This window comes from Bufo gargarizans, chromosome 1 (genome assembly GCF_014858855.1).
Source record: "Bufo gargarizans isolate SCDJY-AF-19 chromosome 1, ASM1485885v1, whole genome shotgun sequence".
Classification (NCBI taxonomy): Eukaryota; Metazoa; Chordata; class Amphibia; order Anura; family Bufonidae; genus Bufo; species Bufo gargarizans.
Genome location: NC_058080.1, coordinates 603,951,981 through 603,969,698, shown reverse-complemented (window position 1 = coordinate 603,969,698; position 17,718 = coordinate 603,951,981). Strand labels below are relative to the sequence as shown.

At 39.1% G+C, this 17,718-nt stretch overlaps 1 protein-coding gene across 1 annotated transcript in view; it reads left to right on the top strand.

The window, feature by feature from the left end:
• The window catches only part of PRDM6 (PR/SET domain 6), a 131,736-nt gene extending 116,422 nt beyond the window's left edge, over positions 1-15,314 (top strand). The window contains exons 7-8 of the mRNA XM_044291104.1: positions 5,070-5,246; positions 14,484-15,314. Of these exons, the coding sequence (XP_044147039.1) occupies positions 5,070-5,246; positions 14,484-14,598 (292 nt within the window). The 3' untranslated portion in view covers positions 14,599-15,314. The remainder of the gene's footprint in view (positions 1-5,069; positions 5,247-14,483) is intronic.
• The last annotated feature ends 2,404 nt before the right edge of the window (positions 15,315-17,718 follow it).

Below are 17,718 nucleotides of genomic sequence, written 5' to 3'. Positions count from 1 at the left end.
CGCTGTCAACAAACAGCACTTGCAGAAAATTTTTGCCGAAGTGTCATTGAAAAATCACAAATACGCAGTGTGCGACTTTTTCAGACCACAAATGTGGCGCATCCAAATCATAACTCTTGTCCCGATGCTTATGATTCCTTCAGACTTCACAGCTCACCCCTCTAGTATATGTTCTTTTCTTTGCCATTACTCACCTCTTTATTAAGACATGGCAACTCTCTACTGTCTGTACTACATCCAAAAATGACTCTTTAGTCTTGGTCATAACTGCTGACCACATAGAACACATGTCCGAATACTGTAAACTCTTTAAATCTAATATATTAAGATTTATTAAGCCGTTATCCGCCTTGTTCTTACTGATGATCTATCCTTCTAATAAGTCATCAGCATCTGATCGGCGGGGTCCGGGGTGCCATGTGACCTATAGTCATGATGTCACTGCCCAGCGGGAGACAGCGAGAAGGCCACAGTGCTACTGAGTGCCATTGCCTTCTTAAGCAGATGATTGGTGAGGGTCCTGGCTGTCGGACTTCCGCCGGTCAGATGCTGATGACCTATCCAAAGGACTGATTATCAGTAAGAAAAAGGAGTATAACGCCTTTAAGTTTACTTTTCCATTTCAATTAGAGGTCAGCAAATTTGTTGAAATTACCTTTTCCAGTCTGATTTGACAAAAAAAAGTAATATTCTTGGAGGTACCTGGATTCTTGAGTACCTAAGAAGGACTAGAGAGGCCTGGATAGTGGAGGACTCTAGATAGTCTCTTTTCTACGTTATGCTGCCTCCTATATGATCTGGTCCTGTACTCAAGACTGATTTATTAAAGCATAATAAATAAAGTAACTTAAGAGGAATATAGTAGAGTTAAAAACATAGAGTCTCAATGATAAATAGACCAACCAGCATAGACTCTCTTAATTAACTTATATGCAAATAGTTTTTCTGTGTAAGACCCTTGGGAGGCTGGATGGTGGAAGCAGTGCCTGTACAAAAGACATCCCATGAAGCATGCCACAATTTATGGAAAACAGTGCATGATCCCTAACAGCGATTTTGTGATTCAAAGCATGGGTATGAAAGTAAAACTAGTTTTGCTTGCATTGGAGAATCTGTTGAGCTGCCTGTAAATTTGAAGTGATTAAATCTGTGTTTATAGTCAACAGCAAGGTCAAGCAGGTTAATTTATAATGCCTCTTATTATACGCTTGGTTTCCTTTGGTAGCTACAGGACCTGCATTATAGAGGTTGAGATACAATAAATGGCAAAGTGTAGAACAAATTAGGCACTGTAGGTACATTCAGTACGGTCTTTTAGTGTAATATAATGCTTTTACATTACAGCAGTGACGATATATTTGCCATTATAATATATGACAGCAGAGTTCAGAAGCAAAGTTACGAGCAATGATCTTACATTTAACTTGTAATTGCTGTTAGAAACGCCTAGTGTATTAAATGGGTTGTGCAGTGTAATGATATTGATGACATCCTCAGGATAGGTCATCAGTATCAGACCGGTGGGGTCTCACTTAAATGGCACAAGATTTTGGAATTACACTGCACCACTGCTACAAGCTAGACAGCGTGCAGGAAATAACGGAAGAGGATGCAGAGCTTACACGACTGCCGCGGCCTCTTCACATGACTGATTCGTGGGGTGCAATAATTAGGTGGCTTCTCCGCTAACATGTTATTGCTAACATAGGATGCAGTTGATTGATGACTTCCAGTCACCTCGATGAAACAAATGGCTTGGAAAGTAGAAATTCTGCCTTATCCCCATCTTTCCTGATGGGAGAACTTGAGCATGTTCAAGATGTTCCCAAAAACATGAAATCGGCTAGCCTTAATGTTTATAGCTAGCCTGGGCAGTGGAAGGTTGTTGCTGTAGCCTGCAGACTTAACGGCCATTTAAATGAAAACCTAGATCCCACATATGGACTCCAGCAGTCCTGAATATGTTTGCTATGTAACTGCATGGCTAAAAAAAAATATTCCAGTGTGCAAATTATAATAGATGTGTTGCGGTATAGTTTGAGACTTATTTGCATAATCGGGAAGACGCCTCCAAAGTTCATATGCCATTTATAAAACTGGTGCCATCATAAATGGCGGCAGAGCTCTTGCACCCCCTGTAGCTCCATTCCAGTGGGTGTTTGACACAAATGAAATAGTTTATGCCGAGGAGAAGAAAACTGTTGTAATAGAAACATTGTAGTAAACACCTTAGTATTTCCAGATGAAAAGTTCATACTTGGAGCCAAACTGTTGAATGGTTGCCAGCAGCACCTCTTTATCTCTGTGTGTAGCTAAGTTATTTTCCATTGTGGGCACCTAAATGCCTTTACTAACAGGGGCTGGAAATCTGCTCAATATAAGCAACATGTTCTATTTATTAAAATGAGAACATTACCCTAAAAGCTTTAAGACCAGAAGATACACATTACCAACTCTTAAATGAGAAATGACTCAGTTTGGTCCATTAGCATCAGCCAGGTGACCCAATCATCAGTAGTCTCAATTTCCAAAAGCCCCAGGGAATCTCCCACATCATGTAATTAAATTAAAGGACAGAGTACAGAACACTCACTTATTTTAACTGCTAAGTTAATAATATAAAAGGGCTAACAAAGAAATTGCTAAAAAAGGTAAAGCATGGAGACACATTACTGAACTGTTGCTTAAATCCTGAAAACTTTTCGAAAAACTAATCTGAAACTTGTTTTCTTGGTGATACTGAAAGGATGTAAATCTGCATCAATACTATAGGATTTGTTCTTCCAGATTCAAAACTTGATTTAAACAATGTAAAATTCATATATTATTTATTAACTGCAATAGGTTTTGCATTTTTATATTATAATTCTTATTAACCCAACAATATCTGTTGACTGATGCATATCTAAAATTTTAATATATAATTTATTTAGGCTTTTTTCATAATATTTATCACTTTATATCAAATCAGACCTCAGATAAATGAAAAGCCACTTTCATATGGTCAGTATATTTCACCAAAAACTAGGGGGGAGATTTATCATTCCCTGAGCTTCTGAAAAGTGGTGTTAAAAAGTCACAAAAAATTGTCGTATCTTCCCTTTTTTGCCGTCCTCGCCACTTTTATAAAAGGGAGTGGAACCTACAGAGAAAGAGTATAATGGAAAGATTTGTACCTCTTCTGTTTTTTGGACCTATTCCTAGCTTTGGCTTACAAATACTGACTGTGAAACTGGCCTAAAATAAGTGATGGACCTTCACACATCTCAATTTGCAACCCTTGTTCTGGTGAAAGCAAATTGGCACAAATGGAAAGAATAAGGGTCTGGCACTGTCGAATATATAAAGAATCCACAACAAGTGGTTAACTCTGCTGGTGCTTTATGTTATCAGTAACAGTAAGCAGGACCAAGTAAATATATCCATGTAATGAAGGAAGTAGCACAGCCCTCCACACTATACTACAGCAGAATTTTATAAAACAAATTGTAACGCAAAGTCGCAGTGTACTTCAGTTATTTTGACAGTTATTTCCATCAGTTATGCCTCATTCACACGTTAGTGTTTTGGTCAGCGATTTCTATCAGTGATTTTTAGCCAAAACCAGATGCGGCTTTAAACACAGTACAGGGACACATCTGTCCCTTATACCTTATGTCTGTGGAGGCTCCAATCCTGGTTTGGGGTCACAATCACTGATGGAAATCACTGTTCCAATAACTGAAGTGTGAACTAATTGACATGCAACTTTGTTTATTTCATGAATCCCTGGAAGAGTGGCGAGCAAAAACATGCACATTTTTGTGGCCTTGCATAAACATTTGCAACTTTTTGCCACTATTTTTTGTCACAAGGTCTTGATAAATTCCAGTAGAATGGCAAAAAACTCGAATCAGCAGTTAAAGAGTGAGGATATGGAAACAAGTCAATGACAAACTAGATCCAAGAGGCAACTGGGAATTTTAGTCAGAAGACAACATTATATTACAGTACCACAGGGAGAACCTGAAACAGAAAATGAAGCTGATGTTTCAACCACAATTGAGCAAAGAACTGAAAATTGTGTATGTTGAATCTGGGAACAAATGTTATACAGTACTGAACAATGCAAAAAATAGAGTTAAACAATCTGATGATGCATAGCCTCCAACTTTATGAACTGTCAAATAGGGAAACTTATGGCTCACAGTGAGAAAGATCCAATTACTGGCTGAGGCGGGTCATGGTTATAGCTAGTGATTGGCTGAGCAGCATTCACAGCCATTTCCTGCCGTGTCAGACAATAGCAGGTAATGGGGTGCAGTGGGGACCAGTCACTCTCTGAGAAGCAGCAATGGGGACCAGTAAGGTGGATATAAGCTCCGTTTTTACAGGAAGTGCAGCCAATGCTCATAACGGTTAGTTCATCTGTCGATTTGTTGGTATATTTGATTTACGCTTCTTTTACTAAAATGTGTGACTAAAATGCAGAATATATTACACTGAATAATTATGCCTCCATTATCAAGATAGAAGGGGGTTCTTTACTGTACAAGTAGTGAGGCGATGGAACTACCTGTTACAGATTGTTGTCATGGTTAAGAGATTGTTGTCATGGTTAATTGAAAAAAATAAAATCAGAAGTTATCAGTAATAGATTTCTGGAGATTGATTAAACCAGTGATTTATTTTGAATGCCATACTTGGAGTTAGGAAGAAACCCCAAACCCCATATGTGGCCATTGCCAGCTGTCTCTTCTAAGTTTTTTTTGATAACCACTGAACAAAATGGACAATTGTATTTTTAACTTTCTTAGGTTACTCTATTAGTAACATGTTACTTAAATATCAGGTGACCATTCTTGGTTGGGTCTATTTGAACATGTACACACCTCTTACATTTCCTTTTGCACAATTTGTATTGTATGGTTGGCATGTTAGAGACAACACTGTACGTTTTTCTAGGTGTCTGACAAGACTATATAACTAAGATGCATGCTGATTGTCAATTGTGTTTTGCGACCTGAAGTTACATTGAAATTCTTGTATTCTGGTTCCACTTAGAAAAATCTTACTTTTCTTTTATTTAGGCCTTACCAGTGTGGACATTGTTCCCAGTCCTTCTCTCAACCGTCAGAATTAAGGAACCATGTTGTCACCCACTCAAGCGACCGACCCTTTAAATGTGGCTATTGCGGTAGAGCTTTTGCTGGAGCAACGACATTAAACAACCACATCCGCACACACACAGGGGAGAAACCATTTAAGTGAGTACTTCATGGTAAAGATTTAAAAAACTCAACTACTAGTGATCAAGAAAATGTAATAGGGTATTTTTGTGCAAATAAAATGTAGACACAATAGGGAAGATTTATAGTCTAATAGTAAAACGATGTAAACTTAGACCAGTCTTCAAGGGAGTCTGTCCATATGGCCATATACAGCACGTACATGGCGCTGTAGCACACCTATACAGGATTCTAATGGTACCTTTGTTATATTCTTTAGACATCCAGGAGCAGGAAAAACGAAGTTTATTTCATATGCAAATGAGCACTTGCGAGATCCCGTGCCTGCGCACTGCTTCGCCGGGCCGGGGCATGCACACTGCAATGCCCATTTTGGGTACTGCATCAATTAAACTAGTGCGCATGCGCCAGCCGGTGAAGCAGTGCGCAGGCGCGGGATCTCAGCCGGACCTAGGAATGATACAAGGGAATAGAAGGGCGGGCAAGGGAAGAGGCTGGGGGAGGAGTAACGGTTAAAAAGGCAGAGCAGTCTGGGCACCTACACACTGAACGCCGCCCCTGGGCACTTGTGAGTGCTCATTTGCATATGAAATAAACCTGCTTTTTCTGCTTCTAGATGTCTAAAGAATATAACAAAGGTACCATTAGAATCCTGTATAGGTGTGCTACAGCGTCATGTAAGTGCTGTATATGGTCATATAGCGGTGACAGACTCCCTTTAAAACTGCGCCAGATTTATCACCGTTGTTGATGATAGATGATAAATCTGGTGCACCTATAGACTGTCTAAGGTAAGTTTACATCACCTATTTGTCAACTAAGCTTTACTTCAAAATGAAGCAAAATTCTGCTACATTTTCTTGGTGCACAGCATATAAGAGCCCTTTTTACAGGAAGCCACCACACCCCGTTCCAGATGACCGCCCCATGCTCAAATGACCGTCCCATGCTCAGATGACCGACTTATTATCAGATGACCGCCCCATGTACAGATGACCGCCCCATGCTCAGATGACCGCCCCATGCTCAGATGCTCAGGGGTGATTTGACATAGGGAGATGTGAGCATGGGGTGTCAGATTTTTCGTGTCTTATATGAGCACTGGTGAGGCTTATTTTGTGGGTCTGATGAGGATTTGGGGGTCTTATCTGAGCTCATACTACCCCCATGTCAGATAAGACCCCCAGATCAGTACTTTAATAAAATAAAACTGTGTAGGAGGCTTATCCTACCTCTGCTGCCGCTGCTCTGAAGACTGTGGCGCACTCTCTACAGTGACCTGCTAATGACCTGTGACCTGCTAATGACCTGTGCTGCTAATATTTTGATCCCCGCTCCCCTGCGAGCCGCATATGTAAACGAGAGCGCGCTTCTCTGAGAGCCGCGGGTGAAGGTGCAAGGAGCCGCATGCGGCTCGCGAGCCGCGGGTTGGCCACCCCTGATCTAGACATATAGATGGAAGCATATAGTGACATATAGATGTGTATAAACTTTACATATTTAAAAATGGATATTTAATTGGTTTTGGACTGCTGTGGCAGCTCCACATTTAAATCTGCAAGGACAGTTCTGAATGTCCTTGTAGAGTTTGCGGGTTCATGGGGAGTGGATAACTGCCAGAGCAGGGAGCCAGTTGACAGTGACATCCAGGCTCCCATAGAGAAGACAGTCAGAGATTGTTTATTACTGTCCCTGCCTTCTCTATCGATGTATAGACAATGTCCTGTATAGAGCCTCACATTCCAGTGATCATATGAACAAAGAGAGGAAAAAATTGAGTTCAGTGGCTCTGCAAGAAAGGATGCAGAGGGTCTTCAATCAAAGCAGATCAGCTTTATTGCTGATAGTTTAACAGGTTTTCCTGCCTCCTGCCCCCTGTACCCTGATATGCCACCCTGTTTCATGCTGCTCTCCCTTTTTCTTTAATAATTCCAGTGATCATTTGATCTTCAGGTTCTGTGTAACTGCAGGAGCTGATTGGTCTTTATAGACTCAAGTCATCTCTGCAGTAAGACCCCTGTAAATTGGGCCTAGTTATGGTAGAAATCAGCAGTAAAAAAACTGTAATGTTAAAATACCCCCAAAGGTATTTTCTGATGAAAATAAACACATAAATAAAGACAAAACAAACTAAAAAAATAAATAAAGTAAGACACAAAAGACACCACCACTAGCCCACACTACAGTTTCTAGCTCCACCCCAGCAACCGTAAACTGTACAAAAGAATTTTAGTTGCTCTTTATGCTGTTTAAAAAATGTGAACACTTGACTTTTTTTTTTTTTTTTACAATTTCCTTGGTTTAAGAAATAAAAACAAAAAAATACTAAAATAATGACATAATAACGAAGCCTCATGTGTCACCTAAAAAAAGAGAAAAAATTATTTATAAAACCAAACAAAAAAAGTTATGGCCTTCAAAGTTACACATTCTATAAAAATGAAAATGTCTGGTCATGGAGGAGGTAAAATGCCTGGTCTAGAACTGGTTAATGTTATTTTTACAATATTATTATATTATTTACCTAAGTTAGGCAATTTATATTGATCGCAATCTGGTGAATTCAAGTACTAATGTAGGAAGTAGAAAATGGTTTAACACCATATCATTATATGACTGTCTAACTATTAGAATTGATACCATACCATATCATACAAATTCTGGAGGGAATCCTATAGAACACATTTAAAAAAATCTCCAACCTAAAGGAATGAGAGATGTTTCCAGACCTCCACAAAGATGCAACATTTTTGCTGCATTTTATGATGTTTCTTTTCCCGTATTTTCAGGTTGCGGGCTGTGATAAATAGTCCCCATTAGGGCTTTGCTGTTTAAAGAAATGGAAAAAGAGATGCTGAAATCCTGTCAGATACATAATTGATTTCTCCAGACTGCTGTGTAAATAGATTTTAGTAATTAATTGAAGAGGTTCTGAGGTCAAAACGGAAAATAGATTTATTTTAATACTAAGGCCTGATGTATCTGTTCCCTTGTTGATTTCTTTTTGAGTGTAAAATATGTATTATTAAGATATGATTTACAATAAAATATTTATTAATTAGATATTATTTACAATACAATATGTATTAATTAGATATGATTTACAATAAAATATTTATTAATTAGATATTATTTACAATACAATATGTATTAATTAGATATGATTTACAATAAAATATTTATTAATTAGATATGATATACAAAGAACTGTGATTGTATCTGAAATTAAACCAAAAATATGTAGATTAATTGCTTGTTGACCCCAAATTGTTATTATTATTTTTAATTAATTATTGAAATAACTTATAAAGCTAATGCCCATCGCCAGTATACCTGCCAAAGCAGCATAGATGGAAAGATCCGGCAATATATAGCCAGCTTATGCTTGGTATTTATTAATCAGGCATGACTGGGACTAAGGGGCTTTCATATGACAGCTCAAGGAGCCCATACCATATTCTTCCCTAGGAGCCGTGCGCTATGTATTGGAACATGCCATCATTTTTTTCTCACACATTCCATAATAATCTATGTAAGATTTGTGAGAACTTAGAGTATGGGGGCAGGGTAGGCCATAGCTGCTGTATTACAAATCTGTACAATATAGACATTTAGGATGAGAAACGGGGGCATAGCTATAGGACACAAAGCTAGCACTCACACCCATGTCCTGGTGTCTGGGGGATCCAAAAGCCTCACCTTTATATGTGACAAAAACAGTATTATTAAAGGGGTTGGCCAAATAGCATGTATCATGTAGAGAAAGTTAATACAAGGCACTTACTAATGTATTGTTATTATCCATATTGCCTCCTTTGCTGGCTGGATTTATTTTTCCATCACATTATACACTGCTTGTATCCATGGTTACGACCACCCTGAAATCCATCAGTAGTGGTCATGCTTGCACACTATAGGAAATAGCACCAGACTATGTGCGCTCCCACAGTCCCACTGTGCTTTTTCTTATAGTGTGCAAGCACGACCACCACTGATGGATTGGAGGGCGGTTGTAACTATGGAAACAAGCAATCCATAGTGTAATGGAAAAATAAATCCAATCAGTAAAGGAAACAATACGGATAATTACAGTACATTAGTAAGTGCCTTGTATTAACTTCCTCTACACAATAAATGCTATTTGCTGAAGCAAGACAGCCCCTTTAATGTCACATGGTTGGTGGAAGCCCTGTTACCAATTTACATTTACAGGAGCTGCAAGTGACGCCTCAATTGTTTGGCACACAATGTGTTAGAAATGGGAACAGTGGAGCTCTACTGGGGCACAGCCAGATGGTGGGGCAATACTGAACATGGCTCATGGACAAGAGTCCCACTGTTTTAAAAGGGGAGCAAAAGTGTATTTCTGTAATCTCATACAACCCCTTTAAAGAGGACCTGTTTCCTATGGCTCTATGTTATGCCATCCTTCTATTATTCCTGCTAGGAGTTATGAATGGATTGCTAGCTATTTGCATTGAAGGTCCAGATAGGCATTACCAATTGGGGGAAGGGTTCTGTGCAGTGCTAGTGGCAGTGGATGTGAATTCACTGTGCAACCAACTGGTTTGAATATGGGCTAGCCCTGCGGACGTTATAGTGGTGGTTCCCTGGTTTTCCCACTTTAACCCCTACACAGTGATCTGGCCTTTGCTTCCGGGGAGCCACCACGCTGCTACCTCTTAGAATAGTCCCGGTGAAGTAGACTGATCCTCGGGGATCACAGACACTGGTGCATGTCGCTGAGGGATCAGGCAATGCACAAAGAAAACAGGCCGAGTTCAGGGCAGGCAGAGTATGTGCAAATCCATGAAACAATCCAAAGGACAGGTGGCACAGGATCAGGAACCAGAATTCAGGCAATGGTTGGTACACAGGCAGACAAATGGATTATAGCTCTTATATAGGCTCTAGCAGGCTAAAGATACCTTCAAGATCTATGGAGACCAATTGCTCAGGCCAGGAAGTGCAGCAGCAGAGCTTTATAGGAGAGCTGATTAGCTCATTAGTCAAGCAGCTAAGCACAGAATCAGAAAGGGAATTAACCCCTGCAGTGCTGCAGGGAAAGTCTCTCTAATACACACATGGAAGAGGCCTTGCAGCAAGACGGAGCCCTGCAGCTTGGGACACTGGAGTCTGGTGGACAGGCAGAAGCTAGGTGAGTGATGCGGTGCCCGTGCCCCTCACAGATAGCGGGACGGTGGCAGGTGTGGAGCTCCATCATGACACCAGTCTGACAGTATTCGATCAGTGCTGCCGGTGTCAGACTGTGCAGGGAAACAAACTGAACTGGTAACATCGAGATGAACATTTATTGTAAACTGGTAGCAATTCATTCATAACTTTTAGGAGGAATAATATAAGAATGGCACATGATAGAGTTATTACATGGGCAATGCAAGCATTTAGTAAAACAGACATCGTAGGGGAGGCAACAGGTTATTTTTAAGGGTCTCACATCCTTTGAATACTTTTATATGAAACCCTTATATTGGAACTGCTACGCGATGAAAGGGAGGGTAATCCAGACCAGTGAAATGGTCTTTAAGTACTTGGGAAGTAGTAAATGCCTCTGTTCCAAGTTTGTCATGCAGTAAAAGGTAGTATATTTTGGCACACCAATCCACTAACTAATCAGTTTTCTAATAAACAATCAGCAATACACTAATGTGTCATCAGCACTCCAGGCGCTCGGAGAAGATCATCTGCCCATAGACATTAATGAATACACCAAAAATCATTAGGCAATCAATACTTCTGAGTTATTTTCATTGAGCTGATAGGCCTGATACATTAAAGCTGACATTTTACATTTGTCAAGATCACAGTGCAGTTTTTTAACATTAGAACGGGCTGCTAAGAATATTCCCAGAAAGACAATCAAGAAAATACAGCATATTTGTAAGGATATGCTTAACTGCTTCAGCAGCTCCGGTAAATATATGGCCAGAGGTCTAAAGGAAGGTTTTCATGCATTTTAAGCACCGTATATTTAGTCTGGTATCACACATACAGACAAACTGATGAAAGTAAACTGATCTGAAAGTGATCCATCATGCAGGGTAATTACAGATATCAGGCTGTTAATTCCAAAGAAACCTTTACATTGGTGAGGCGTCGCGCCCCTCTTACCTCAACTATATCATTCATTTCAGAAATTCCTTATTAGTTTTACAGACTGAGCCTTTTTTAAGGATACCTTCACACGTGACAAAAAAATACGACAGAAAATGCGTCACATAAAGTGAAACTGAATATCTCTATAAATTTTAATGGGGGATGTAATCCGTGCAGAAATCTGCACAGGAATCCGCATCTTAATCCGCGTGTAGCAAAAAAAGTCTGCACTCTTTAGTCGGTCTTCATTGCTGTTGGCCGCGCAGCAACTTCAACACCAAGCGGCCGTTAAGGGTGCATTCACACGACCGTATAAATGGATCCGGACTCGGGTGCAGACCCATTTATTTCAATGGAGGCCGCAAAAGAGGCAGACAGCACACCGTGTGCTGTCCGCATCCATTGTTTCGTTCCGTGGCCTTGCAAAAATTCTAGAGTATGTCCTATTCTTGTCTGCAAATGCGGACAAGAATAGGTATTCTCTACATAGCGCCGGCCATGTGCAGTCTGCAAAATGCGGAACGCACAAGGCTGATATCCATGTTTTGCGGATCCGCAATTTGCGGACCGCAAAACACTTACCGTTGTGTGAATGTAGCCTAACAATGAAGACCGACTATACAGTGCGGTCTTCATTAGTTAAATGACAGGCAACTGAGGGCTAATTGGCTGCTGCAGCACGGATGCATCCTGACCGAATCACGACCGTGCCACACTGTTTAGTCTGTCTGCATTGTTAATGGCCATAGGGCACCTGTAATACTGCACCACCATTAACAATACAGACTTGCTATAGAGTAGTTTAACAAGAGCCCACGGCGTTCTTTGTTTTCTAGCACACATGGCCATGGTCAAGTCCTTTCTTGGTGGGCTGCAATACCAAGTACAGCCACTATACAATATATGGAGCTGTGTTTAGTTTCCTATGAAAAGGCTGCACTGCTCTTTCCAGCACCACGGCCCCTCTAAACAGCTGATCATCAGGGTTGTCAGACCACCTATATGACATTGTTGACCTACCCTGAATATTTTAGTCTTAGAAAACTCATTTAACTAGTAAAATTGTTGCCTCTAGTGCTAATGAGTGTCATGGAAGCTTTGAACTTCAGCGGATACTGAGGGACTTTTGGGTCTGTAACTTGAGATCCTTCATTAGTGATATGGAACTTATTTTATCTAAGGTTAAGATAATATTATTACAACTCCCATATACTGTACTTTAAAAATCACAGTAATCTAAACCTTTAAACAACAGTTGTTCTGCCAATGTACTGTCACTGACATGAATGAGCCAGGTTGTACTGACCTGGAAGCATTAGCCTTCTTTATTGGAAATCTGAGAAGATATTTTAAGAACACACTGCATACTTACATTTCCCGAGAACAATATATCTGTCATAAAGAACTAAATGAAGAATAGAAAGCTTCTTCTAACTAATCCACATCAAGAGGTTCCATCTAAAGAGGTGTTTCCTTTCTGAAATGTCATTTTAAAATGATTTGTGTAGAAAATCTGTTCATATACTCTATCAAGGAATTAAAGGAGTTTCCAATGGGACATTTTAACTTTTTTTTAACATTTTTGAAAAAAAAAAATGAAAAAGATACTCACCTGCTCCTTACCACTCCATTCTGGCTCTCTGAGCCTCTGGCTTATTTCAGGATTATTCTTGCTAGGGCATGTCCCATCACTACTGAGGCCATTTATTGGCTGCAGCAGCACAAGTTACACTGTTCATCTAGAAGCTTAAATGATGGGAATTGAAGACATCTGAAGGGATCCAGGGACCCACAATTGAGCAGCAAGGAGCAGGCAGGAGTTTTTCAACAGGTATAACATGCTGCTGCCGACAGTTAAAAAGCTCCCAAAGCTGGGCAATCCCTTCAAGTTGTTAATAGAAGGGATTCCCCCTTTTAGAACCCTTATTTCTTGGCCAGAGTAGAGAGCAGCTACAAGAATGGTCTCTGATTTCAATGGGGTCATTGATTTAAATGGGAACTGCAAAATGCTTCATATCCCCTGTGGTGACATTACATGAGAGCTGAACACTTAATGCCAGGTTCCTCAAAGTATTATAGCTGATCACTCATGGATCCAGCATCAGAAGACCCAGTCATCATTTTATTGTCAGGTACCCTTCTAACAGAAATAAATTGTCCAAACCAGGGAACCCCTTTAAGTTATTTTGAGATCCATTTTTCATCGTCATAGAAAGTCTAAGATCCCATACACCTCTATCTTAGCTATCCAAGGAGAACAATTATAGTCAATCAAAATGAAAAGCGCTGAGCAGAATCCATCTACCCCTTCTTTTTAGCAATCAATGGGGGTTTCAGCAGCCGGAGCCGGACCCACTGATCAAAACTTCAGATGTGTTGCTATGACTCAAAGGTTTTAAAATGTGACAGCTACACTTCAATTTTTCTCATACATTTGACTGAAAAACCAAAATAGTGCAATTCTAAAAAAATAATTTTGAATGGTCTTTGCTAAGTGTAGCCAAAGTGAATGAATAAGAAATTTAAGAACAGTTGTGTAAGAAAAATACTAAAGCATGTGTAAGTGTACAGCAATTGGCTGTGGCATTTGATCAAGAAATATATCTCTTTAATATAAGGCTAATCTTGTCTTTTATATCTAAATAATGTATGTCTTTTGAGTCTTCCTTTATACATGCATCATAGTTCCCTTCTTACTTCCACGTTCATAGGAACCCAAAATATTGGATTCCAGATTTTAAATTAGCAGAAGGTGAAATTCTATTTGTCATCAATTTCTTTCAAGAGGTTGCAGAGCAGAAAACCACAGACAAGATGCCACTTTGAAGGCTCTCTCCTAAAATTCTCTTTTTGTTCTTTATCTATTTGATGTGACAGTGATCAGTGGAGGGACAAGACAGGCCTCTCTAGAGAAATCACCTTCCCCCATCCTATTGACAGTTTTCTGTGATCTGAATCAGACGGACCATGCCCTATTATAGTCACTAAGGCATTGCTAGTAGCCACCAATTAAACCTTTTTGGATGATGAAACCAGAGGACACTTTTGAGTGTCTATTCCTATTAAGTGCACCAGGAAAACTTCTGACGCCAACACCAAAGCATCCATGGTCTTAATTTTTATTTTTGCCTCCACTAGGTGCGAGAGGTGCGAGAGGAGCTTCACACAAGCCACACAGCTGAGTCGACATCAGAGGATGCCCAATGAGTGCAAGCCGATAACAGAGAGCACAGAATCAATTGAAGTGGATTAACTGATTGACTGGTTGGAATTAAACTGCAAGGAAAGTCATGATTAAATGTCACGGACACTTAAGCAAAACCAAAGATTTCCTCCGAACAACTTTCAATCAGGCCCAGAAAACCAAAAGCAGTAATAAAATAAGTAAGATGTTAAGAGATATTGATCTTGGCATGGAAGAGAGACCAAGAGAGACATTATTTATTTATGAGTGGGGGTGAATTATATTTCAAAGGACACAGGGACTTAACCTTTTGAGTCCCATCATCTATATATAGCTTTATTTCTAAATGCATTTTGTAAAGAAAAATGTTATTTAATACCACAGCAAAAGTCAAGTTCTGTCAATGCCCACATCTCTGTCTTTGAATGCACATGGACTTGTTCAAAAAAGCACCTTTTGTAGCATGATATCATTCCTCTAAAAAAAAGGGGCCAGGACAATACGATTTGGGATGGTGAAGATATCCTAAAGACAATGGAATTTGAAGACCAGAAGAAAAGTTCTTCCTGTTTCTTTACTCTCCTGGTAAGGAGTTGATGTTGATGACTTAGTTATTTGTCCAGCTGTTGGGAGGGGACATTATGATGGGAGCCATGTTTAAGGCATTTGGAACTGATAACTGACCAAAGAGGACATTTTACTCATCCACCATCTACTGAGTCTACTTACAAATCATACTTTGTGCACTTTTCATGTTAAAGACTTCATAGACATTGTTTATGATACGTTGGATAGTTTGGGAAAGCAAACATGTTGCAATATTCCAAATAAAATATATATGTATAGATATTCCATATGGCTGTTCTTGAAATTTCTGTAAAAGATGGGTTATTACTAGGGTTGAGCGAATCGACTTCGGATGAAACATCCGAAGTAGATTTGCATAAAACTTTGTTCTAATACTGTACGGAGAAGGAGCTCCATACTAGTGATGAGCGGCAGGTGCCATATTCGTTTTCGACGAAATTCGCGAATATTCGATATAATATTCGTTTTATATTTGTCGAAATCGAATATTCGTCATTATTCTCGTTATCGCGATTAATATGCGATTTAAATAATCGCGTATTGCGATTTTTACTTAAAGGCTACTCTCCTATTGAAATAGCAATGCAATTAATTCAAGTTATAATAATCGACTTTCGATTTCAACTTCGCACTGCTATATTCCATATTCGTTAATTCTAGCCTAATATGGAATATAGCAGGTCCAAGCTGAAATCGCAATTCGATTAATTCAAGTTATAATAATCGAATTGCGATTTCAACTTGGACCTGGTTTACTATGGTTGGCTTGGTAGAATTAGCGAATATGACGAATGTATTCATCATATTCCACAATACGAATATAACAAAGTATTCGTCATATTCCACAAAACGAAGATAACAAATGTATTCGTCATATTCCACAAAACGAAGATAACGAAGTATTCTGCATCTCAGTTATATCTACCTATTCGTCAACTTCGCTAATTCTAGCAATCATATAGGAAAGTTTACTATAGAGACAGCTAAGTTTAATTCGCTATGCGATTATATTACTTTGCTTTTTTTAAAAATAAATAGAATAATTATAATACCTGATAATTATTATAATTATTCCATTTATAAAAAAAAGCAAAGTAATATAATCGCATAGCGAATTAAACTTAGCTGTCTCTATAGTAAACTTTCCTATATGATTGCTAGAATTAGCAAAGTTGACGAATAGGTAGCTAAAACGAAGATGCAGAATACTTTGTTATCTTCGTTTTGTGGAATATAACGAATATATTCGTCATATTCGCTAATTCTACCAAACCAACCATAGTAAACCAGGTCCAAGTTGAAATCGCAATTCGATTAATATAACTCAAAGTAATCGCATGGCGATTTCAACTTAGCACTGCTATATTCCATATTAGGCTAGAATTAACGAATATGGAATATAGCAGTGTTAAGTTGAAATCGCAATTCGATTATTATAACTTGAAATAATCGAATTGCGATTTCAACGTAATTCTCAAATCCGACAGTACATTCTAGTATATGGAGACGTTCCCATGGTGATGGGGACGCTCCATGAGCACGGAAGTCGGCAGAAGCAGCAAAGGGCACTGACTGGAGCAGCCAGGAAGCCAGGAATCCAAAGGACAGGTAAGAACAACTTTAGGGAAGTGGCAAAGAAAAAAATTGAACAATTAAAAAAAAACAAAAAAAAGAATATTCGAAATATCGAATTTATAGCACTATATTCGAAATATTCGCGAATTAGCGAAGTGCCGATATTCGCAAAAAAAAATCGATATTCGAATATTCGCGCTCAACACTACTCCATACAATATTAGAATGTAAAAAAACATTTTCCGAACTCCGGTTCGGTTCCAAGGTACCACTTGGAACCAAACCTCAGTTCGGGAAATGTTTTTTTACAGTACAAATTAATTTATTAAGTTATTACGCGAAGTCTCACAAGACTTCGTGAAGCAATAACTTAGGCTCATCAAAGCCAATACATTCTAATACTGTACGGAGTATTAGAACGAAGTTTTATGCGAATCGACTTCGGATGTTTCATTTGAAGTCGACTCTGTCATCCCTAGTTATTACAGATAGATTTGATCTGTCACCAGATTTCACAAACTGCAAACATTAATTAAATAGATCTGTTAGGCTACTTTCACGTGTGCGTTTTCCTTTCTGGCATTTAGATCCATCAGATGATCTCAAAACCAGAGGAAAACGCTTCAGTTTTGTTCCCATTCATTGTCAATGGGGACAAAACTAAAGTGAATGGAACGGAGTGCACCAGAATGCATTCCATTCTGTTTGGTTGCGTTACCATGCCGGACAAAAAAACAATGCAAGAAGTGTTTTGTGTGTGTCATGGAAAACTGATCAAGACAGATCCGGCATGAAACACATGGACTTGTTCAAAAAAGCACCTTTTGTAGCATGATATCATTCCTCTAAAAAAAAGGGGCCAGGACAATACGATTTGGGATGGTGAAGATATCCTAAAGACAATGGAATTTGAAGACCAGAAGAAAAGTTCTTCCTGTTTCTTTACTCTCCTGGTAAGGAGTTGATGTTGATGACTTAGTTATTTGTCCAGCTGTTGGGAGGGGACATTATGATGGGAGCCATGTT